Below are 9,825 nucleotides of genomic sequence, written 5' to 3' on the forward strand. Positions count from 1 at the left end.
TATCAAATCAATATCTTTAAGCATGATAGAAATAAAATGCTTCCCTGAGCGCAGCCAGATACGACTGCAGAGGTCTAACCCTGAACAGTTGGGGCAAGTTTTGACAAGACATTCAAGCTGTGATAAAATTTTTGACACAATATAAGTTTCTGACACAAAATAAATGTGGTCAAAGACCTTAAAGATTCGAAATGGGACATTGAATTATGAGCCAAAAACTGCATTTTACCCTATGTACTATTTTTAGCCATGTCGGCCATCTTGGTTCGAGGGCCTGGTCATCACACACATTTTTAAAACAAGATATCCTAGTGATGATTGTGGACAAGTTTGGTTAAATTTGTCTTAGAAGTTTCAGGAGAAGATTTTTGTAAAAGATTACAAAAAATGTAAAAAATTGACTATAAAGGGCAATATCTCCTTAAGGGTTGGTCATGTTGACTTATTTGTAGATCTTACTTTGCTGAACATTATTGCTGTTTACAGTTTATCTCTATCTATAATGATATTAAGATAATAACCGAAAATGGAAAAATTTCCTTAAAATTACCAATTCAGGGGCAGCAACCCAACAATGGGTTGCCGATTCATCTGAAAATTTCAGGACAGATAGATCTTGACCTGATAAACATGTTCACCCCCATGTCAGATTTACCCTAAATGCTTTGGTTTCAGAGATATAAGCCAAAATCTACATCTATGTTCTATTTTTAGCCATGGTGGCCATCTTGGTTGGTATGCATGGTCAACAAACACATTTTTAAACTAGATACCCCAATGATGATTGTGGCCAAGTTTGGTTAAATTTGGACCAGTAGTTTCAGAGGAGAAGATTTTTGTAAAAGTTAACAACGGACGACCGACCCCAAGTGATGAGAAAAGCTCACTTGGTCCTTTGGGCCAGGTGAGCTTAAAAGTATTACAAGGTTAGAACCCCCAACTAGAGGCTCTTAGGAGCCTGTGTTGCTCACCTTGGTCTATGTGAATATTAAACAAAGGAAGCAGATGGATTCATGACAAAATTGTGTTTTGGTGATGTGATGTGTTTGTACATCTTACTAACTTTACTGAACATTCTTGCTTCTTACAATTATCTCTATCTATAATGAACTTGGCCCAGTAGATTCAGTGGGAAATATTAGCAAAAATTTACAAATTTTATGAAAATTGTAAAAAATTGACTCTAAAGGACAATAACTCCTTAGGGGGTCAATTGACCATTTTGGTCATGTTGACTTATTTTTAGGTCTTACTTTGCTGTACATTATTGCTGTTTACAACTTAACTCTATCTATAATAATATTCAAGATAAAAACCAAAAATAGCAAAATTCCCTTAAAATTACCAATTCAGGGGCAGCAACCCAACAACGGGTTGTCCAATCCATCTGAAAATTTTACAGTAGATGGATTATGACCTGATAAACAATTTTACCCCCATGTCAGATTTGCTCTAAATGCTTTGGTTTTTGAGTTATAAGCCAAAAACTGCATTTTACCCCTATGTTTTATTTTTAGCCGTGGCAGCCATCTTGGTTGGTTGGCCGGGTCACCAGACACATTTTGCAAACTAGATACCCCAAAGATGATTGTGGCAAAGTTTGGATTAATTTGGCCCAGTAGTTTCAGAGGAGAAGATTTTTGTAAAAGATAACTAAGATTTACGAAAAATGGTTAAAAATTGACTATAAAGGGCAATAAATCCTAAAGGGGTCAACTGACCATTTCAGTCATGTTGACTTATTTGTAAATCTTACTTTGCTGAACATTATTGCTGTTCACAGTTTATCTCTATCTATAATAATATTGAAGATAATAACCAAAAACAGCAAAATTTCCTTAAAATTCCCAATTAAGGGGCAGTAACCCAACAACGGGTTGTCCAATTCATCTGAAAATTTGAGGGCAAATAGATCTTGACCTGATTAACAATTTTACCCCATGTCAGATTTGCTCTAAATGCTTTTGTTTTTGAGTTATAAGCCAAAAACTGCATTTTACCCCTATGCTCTATTTTAATCCATGGCGGCCATCTTGGTTGGTTGGCCGGGTCATCGGACACATTTTTAAACCATATACCCCAATGATGATTGTGGCCAAGTTTGGTTAAATTTGGCCCAGTACTTTCAGAGGAGAAGATTTTTGTAAAAGTTAACGACAACGGATGACGGACGGCAGACGTGATGAGAAAAGTTCACTTGGCCCTTCGGGCAAGGTGAGCTAAAAATTAATAACTCTAAATTAATCCCATTGAAATTGGTTAAAAGATTTGTATTTATTTTCAATTGAAGAGTTCTTGCTATTGCGCAATATCATACTGTGCAATTTATGATTTCTTGCTTTTGTGCAATACTGTGCACTTGAAGATTTCTTGCTATTGCGCAATACTATGATGTTGCGCAATATTGTGCTATTGCGCAATACTGGCCAATTGAAGATTTATTGCTATTGCGCAATATTGTGCAATTGAAGATTTCTTGCTATTGCCAAATACTGTGCAATTGAAGATTTCTTGCTATTGCGCAATACTGTGCAATTGAAGATTTCTTCCTATTGCGCAATACTGTGCAATTGAAGATTTCTTGCTAATGTGCAATACTGTGCAATTGAAGATTTCTTGCTATTGCACAATACTGTTCTAATGTGCAATACTGTGCTATTGCCATTTTGCAATACTGTGCTATTGCACAATACTGTGCAATTGAAGATTTCTTGCTATTGCACAATACTGTGCAATTGGAGATTTCTTGCTATTGTGCAATACAGTGCAATAGAAGATTTTTTGCGATTATGCAATACTGTGCAATTGAAGATTTCCTGCTATTGCGCAATACAGTGCAATTGAAGATTTCTTGCTATTGCGCAAGACTGTGCAATTGAAGATTTCTTGCTATTGTGCAATTGAAGATTTCTTGCTATTGCCCAATACTGTGCTATTGCGTAATAAGGTGCAATTGAAGATTTCTTGCTAATGCGCATTACTGTGCAATTGAAGATTTCTTGTTATTGCACAATACTGTGCAATCATTTGAATTCTCAAAAATTTAGAGAAAAAAAAAATATGAACCCCCCAAAAAAATTGGAAGAAAAAATGTCCCCAAACTTTTTGAATTCCGTCCCCCTTGGAGTTATTACCGCGAACCAAAATTAATCCCAGCCTTCCCTTTGTGGTATGGAACCTTGTAGTACAATTTTAGAAAGATCCATACTGTCTGGAAACAAGAAAAATACTTGTTTTTGGCCCATTTTTTGCCCTTAATTCCTGAACCTTTGAAGCAATTACCCCCAAACTCAATCCCAGCCTTCCCTTTGTGATATGGAACCTTGTGGTACAATATCTGAGAGTTCTATACACTAACACACAAGTTATTGTCCGGAAACAACAAAAATGCTTGTTTTTGGCCCCTTTTTAGTCCCTAATTCCTAAATTGTTGGTACCATAACTCCCAGAAACAATCCCAACTTTCCTTTTGTGGTATTGAACCTTCTGGTGAAATTTCTTAGAGATCCATTCACTTAAACTAAAGTTATTGTCTGGAAACAAAATGAATCTTCAGACGATGCAGACGACAACACCATAGCATTATACAACACAAATTTTTTGCGGTCATATAAAAAGTGTGGAAAACAGAATATTTGCATGAATTTTTCGAAGTCCAAGGAACAAAACTCTGCACAAAATCATCAGACTGGAACCAAATCTGAACTGGATCTGTAATTTGTCATGGTGGAACTATATACCAAATATCAATCCATATATATATCTTTAAGCAAGATAAAAATAAATGCGAAAAACTTTAGAATGAAATAAAAGACACGACAATAAATTCTTGAATTGAAAAATGAAGGCTATTCCACTAAGTTTAGTTAAAGTCCGTTAAAGCGTAGAATTTAGGATCTCAAATATATCCATATATGTTGTCCTATCAAAATCGTGATAACAAATAATTTCATTAGAATTTGAAATGTTTTGTTCAAGACTTAAAGAATGTTTAATTTATAAAATATCTCTCCTGAAGTATCTTGGTTTTGTGGCATTTAATTTCTTAGTTTATATTATTTATTTTTTGTAACTGATTTTCTACTTGATTCATTCTAAGTGTAAGCATATGCAATTCAACACCATATCTATCACTATATGTACCTGTAAGTATTCCATCACTTCTTTATATTGGCTCTGTTTACTACTGGCTGCTATATCATATGGAGTCTCACCCTGAAATACAGACAAATCTTTATATTGCTTTCATCTGATAAGGCCTAAATTAAAATATTGTTTGTTTGCCCTTTTCCGATCCTATGTTTTGAAACAGGGTAGGTAGGTAGGTAGGTAGGTAAAATATTTTATTTTTCTTTCCCCAAAAATATCTTAGCTCTGTACATTTTTTGTAATGGGTAGGCAGGTAGGTATAATATTTTATTTTATAGAAACAAAATCTGCCTGATGTAATTTTTGTTTGTACAAATGTATTGCTTTTGTTTAAGTACATGCTTTTGCTAAAAAGTTTCTGGGACTATAAGTATAATAAGCATATTTTCAACGTTTATATGCCTGGAACTTTTAAGAGTTTTAAATTCTACTTCCGTCGTATGCTTACCTTGACCTAAAGGTTTTCTGTAAGAGATAACTTTATCCTGGTAAAATATGTCCAGGCAGACAAACATTACTAGTAGAAAAAGTCCCTAGAGAGTTTAAATTTTTGTGTGTGCCTATGCTTCCAATATAAATGCTACAAGACTTGAAACTCAATTGTCAAGTATTTTACGTTGCATTTATAAATGATCTGTATGGAAAAACTTGGCAATTTTACTGCCAAATATTGTCCACTTTACAGACCTTTGGTTCATGTCAGATATATATAATATGCTGGTCGAAGGCTTAACTGGACCCCTGTTGTGTTCACTTATCGCTTCACTGACTTCGGTGCGAGGGTCTCACTAATAAGTGACTAGTTGTATCAAGAAGCAACAAGAAGAATAAATTAAGCGACAAGAAGCGAAAAGAAGGCTATTTAGGGACTAGAAAACTTTAAAAATTATTATTAGAATAAATATATAAAAAAAAAAAGCATTGAACTTTTTATTTTTTTAGATACATATACGGGCAGTAATAAAGTGATTTTCATTTTTTTTGTACATAATATTGATAGAATTAAACATTTGTGAAGAAGAAAGGGATTATATAGTTTTTATTAGACAACATATGTTAAAGATCATGTATGCGCTGTTTTCAGCAAAGTGAAAGGTATGAATTAATGAGTCAAGATAACACTTGGTGTTTTGCCTGGCTGTGGTCTGAACAATTTCTTTCAAACTAGAGGCTCTAAAGAGCCTGTGTCGCTCACCTTGGTCTATGTGAATATTAAACAAAGGAATCAGATGGATTCATGACGAAATAATGTTTGGTGATGGTGATGTGTTTGTACATCTTACTTTACTGAACATGCTTGCTGCTTACAATTATCACTATCTATACATGCTTGCTGCTTACAATTATCACTATCTATAATGAACTTGGCAATTTTGGCCATGCTAACTTATTTGTAAATCTTACTTTGCTGAACATTATTGCTGTTTACAGTTTATCTCTACCTATAATAATATTCAAGATAATAATCAAAAACAGCAAAATTTCCATAAAATTACCAATTCAGGGGCAGCAACCCAACAACGGGTTCTCTGATTCATCTGAAAATGTCAGGGCAGATAGATCTTGACCTGATAAACAGTTTTACTCCCTGTCAGATTTGCTCTAAATGCTTTAGTTTGAGAGTTATCAGCCAAAAACTGTGTTTTACCATTATGTTCTATTTTTAGCCATGGCGGCCATCTTGGTTGTTTGGGCGGGTCACGCCACACATTTTTTAAAAAAGATACCCCAGAGATGATTGTGGCCAAGTTTGGTGTAATTTGGCCCAGCAGTTTCAGAGGAGAAGATTTTTGTAAAAGATATATAAAATTTAGGAAAAATGGTTAAAAACTGACTTTAAAGGGCAACAACTCCTAAAGGGGTCGACTGACAATTTTGGCCATGTTAACTTATTTGTAAATCTTACTTTGCTGAACATTATTGCTGTTTACAGTTTATCTCTACCTATAATAATATTCAAGATAATAATCAAAAACAGCAAAATTTCCATAAAATTACCAATTCAGGGGCAGCAACCCAACAACGGGTTCTCTGATTCATCTGAAAATGTCAGGGCAGATAGATCTTGACCTGATTAACAATTTTACCCCATGTCAGATTTGCTCTAAATGCTTTGGTTTCAGAGTTATAAGCCAAAAACTCCATTTTACCCCTATGTTCTATTTCTAGCATTGGCGGCCATCTTGGTTGGCTTGGCGGGTCACGCCACACATTTTTCAAACTAGATACCCCAGAGATGATTGTGGCCAAGTTTGGTGTAATTTGGCCCAGCAGTTTCAGAGGAGAAGATTTTTGTAAAAGATATATAAAATTTAGGAAAAATGGTTAAAAACTGACTTTAAAGGGCAACAACTCCTAAAGGGGTCGACTGGCAATTTTGGCCATGTTAACTTATTTGTAAATCTTACTTTGCTGAACATTATTGCTGTTTACAGTTTATCTCTACCTATAATAATATTCAAGATAATACTCAAAAACAGCAAAATTTCCATAAAATTACCAATTCAGGGGCAGCAACCCAACAACGGGTTCTCTGATTCATCTGAAAATGTCAGGGATGATAGATCTTGACCTGATAAACAGTTTTACTACCTGTCAGATTTGCTCTAAATGCTTTAGTTTGAGAGTTATCAGCCAAAAACTGTGTTTTACCATTATGTTCTATTTTTAGCCATGGCGGCCATCTTGGTTGTTTGGGCGGGTCACGCCACATATTTTTTAAACTAAATACCCCAGAGATGATTGTGGCCAAGTTTGGTGTAATTTGGCCCAGCGGTTTCAGAGGAGAAGATTTTTGTAAAAGATATATAAAATTTAGGAAAAATGGTTAAAAACTGACTTTAAAGGGCAACAACTCCTAAAGGGGTCGACTGACAATTTTGGCCATGTTAACTTATTTGTAAATCTTACTTTGCTGAACATTATTGCTGTTTACAGTTTATCTCTACCTATAATAATATTCAAGATAATAATCAAAAACAGCAAAATTTCCATAAAATTACCAATTCAGGAGCAGCAACCCAACAACGGGTTCTCTGATTCATCTGAAAATGTCAGGGCAGATAGATCTTGACCTGATTAACAGTTTTACCCCATGTCAGATTTGCTCTAAATGCTTTGGTTTCAGAGATATAAGCCAAAAACTGCATTTTACCCCTATGTTCTATTTTTAGCATTGGCGGCCATCTTGGTTGGCTTGGCGGGTCACGCCACACATTTTTCAAACTAGATACCCCAGAGATGATTGTGGCCAAGTTTGGTATAATTTGGCCCAGCAGTTTCAGAGGAGAAGATTTTTGTAAAAGATAAATAAAATTTAGGAAAAATGGTTAAAAACTGACTTTAAAGGGCAACAACTCCTAAAGGGGTCGACTGACAATTTTGGCCATGTTAACTTATTTGTAAATCTTACTTTGCTGAACATTATTGCTGTTTACAGTTTATCTCTACCTATAATAATATTCAAGATAATAATCAAAAACAGCAAAATTTCCATTAAATTACCAATTCAGGGGCAGCAACCCAACAACGGGTTCTCTGATTCATCTGAAAATGTCAGGGCAGATAGATCTTGACCTGATTAACAATTTTACACCATGTCAGATTTGCTCTGAATGCTTTGGTTTCAGAGATATAAGCCAAAAACTGCATTTTACCCCTATGTTCTATTTTTAGCATTGGTGGCCATCTTGGTTGGCTTGGCGGGTCACGCCACACATTTTTCAAACTAGATACCCCAGAGATGATTGTGGCCAAGTTTGGTGTAATTTGGCCCAGCAGTTTCAGAGGAGAAGATTTTTGTAAAAGATATATAAAATTTAGGAAAAATGGTTAAAAACTGACTTTAAAGGGCAACAACTCCTAAAGGGGTCGACTGACAATTTTGGCCATGTTAACTTATTTGTAAATCTTACTTTGCTGAACATTATTGCTGTTTACAGTTTATCTCTACCTATAATAATATTCAAGATAATAATCAAAAACAGCAAAATTTCCATAAAATTACCAATTCAGGGGCAGCAACCCAACAACGGGTTCTCTGATTCATCTGAAAATGTCAGGGCAGATAGATCTTGACCTGATTAACAATTTTACCCCTTGTCAGATTTGCTCTAAATGCTTTGGTTTCAGAGATATAAGCCAAAAACTGCATTTTACCCCTATGTTCTATTTTTAGCATTGGCGGCCATCTTGGTTGGCTTGGCGGGTCACGCCACACATTTTTCAAACTAGATACCCCAGAGATGATTGTGGCCAAGTTTGGTGTAATTTGGCCCAGCAGTTTCAGAGGAGAAGATTTTTGTAAAAGATATATAAAATTTAGGAAAAATGGTTAAAAACTGACTTTAAAGGGCAACAACTCCTAAAGGGGTCGACTGACAATTTTGGCCATGTTAACTTATTTGTAAATCTTTGCTGAACATTATTGCTGTTTACAGTTTATCTCTACCTATAATAATATTCAAGATAATAATCAAAAACAGCAAAATTTCCATAAAATTACCAATTCAGGGGCAGCAACCCAACAACGGGTTCTCTGATTCATCTGAAAATGTCAGGGCAGATAGATCTTGACCTGATTAACAAATTTACCCCATGTCAGATTTGCTCTAAATGCTTTGGTTTCAGAGATATAAGCCAAAAACTGCATTTTACCCCTATGTTCTATTTTTAGCATTGGCGGCCATCTTGGTTGGCTTGGCGGGTCACGCCACACATTTTTCAAACTAAATACCCCAGAGATGATTATGGCCAAGTTTGGTGTAATTTGGCCCAGCAGTTTCAGAGGAGAAGATTTTTGTAAAAGATATATAAAATTTAGGAAAAATGGTTAAAAACTGACTTTAAAGGGCAACAACCCCTAAAGGGGTCGACTGACAATTTTGGCCATGTTAACTTATTTGTAAATCTTACTTTGCTGAACATTATTGCTGTTTACAGTTTATCTCTACCTATAATAATATTCAAGATAATAATCAAAAACAGCAAAATTTCCATAAAATTACCAATTCAGGGGCAGCAACCCAACAACAGGTTCTCTGATTCATCTGAAAATGTCAGGGCAGATAGATCTTGACCTGATTAACAATTTTACCCTCTGTCAGATTTGCTCTAAATGCTTTGGTTTCAGAGATATAAGCCAAAAACTGCATTTTACCCTTATGTTCTATTTTTAGCATTGGCGGCCATCTTGGTTGGCTTGGCGGGTCACGCCACACATTTTTCAAACTAGATACCCCAGAGATGATTGTGGCCAAGTTTGGTGTAATTTGGCCCAGCAGTTTCAGAGGAGAAGATTTTTGTAAAAGATATATAAAATTTAGGAAAAATGGTTAAAAACTGACTTTAAAGGGCAACAACTCCTAAAGGGGTCGACTGACAATTTTGGCCATGTTAACTTATTTGTAAATCTTACTTTGCTGAACATTATTGCTGTTTACAGTTTATCTCTACCTATAATAATATTCAAGATAATAATCAAAAACAGCAAAATTTCCATAAAATTACCAATTCAGGGGCAGCAACCCAACAACGGGTTCTCTGATTCATCTGAAAATGTCAGGGCAGATAGATCTTGACCTGATTAACAATTTTACCCCTTGTCAGATTTGCTCTAAATGCTTTGGTTTCAGAGATATAAGCCAAAAACTGCATTTTACCCCTATGTTCTATTTT

At 35.1% G+C, this 9,825-nt stretch overlaps 1 protein-coding gene across 1 annotated transcript in view; it reads right to left on the reverse strand.

Annotated features, from left to right (window-relative positions):
- Nucleotides 1–9,040, reverse strand: part of LOC134690253 (uncharacterized) — a 42,139-nt gene extending 33,099 nt beyond the window's left edge. The window contains exons 1-2 of the mRNA XM_063550230.1: nt 9,029–9,040; nt 4,144–4,215 (exon numbers count right to left, since the gene is read on the reverse strand). Coding sequence (XP_063406300.1) covers nt 4,144–4,215; nt 9,029–9,040 — 84 coding nt within the window. The remainder of the gene's footprint in view (nt 1–4,143; nt 4,216–9,028) is intronic.
- Nucleotides 9,041–9,825: the final 785 nt, after the last annotated feature.

The sequence above is a fragment of the Mytilus trossulus genome, chromosome 11 (genome assembly GCF_036588685.1).
Source record: "Mytilus trossulus isolate FHL-02 chromosome 11, PNRI_Mtr1.1.1.hap1, whole genome shotgun sequence".
Classification (NCBI taxonomy): Eukaryota; Metazoa; Mollusca; class Bivalvia; order Mytilida; family Mytilidae; genus Mytilus; species Mytilus trossulus.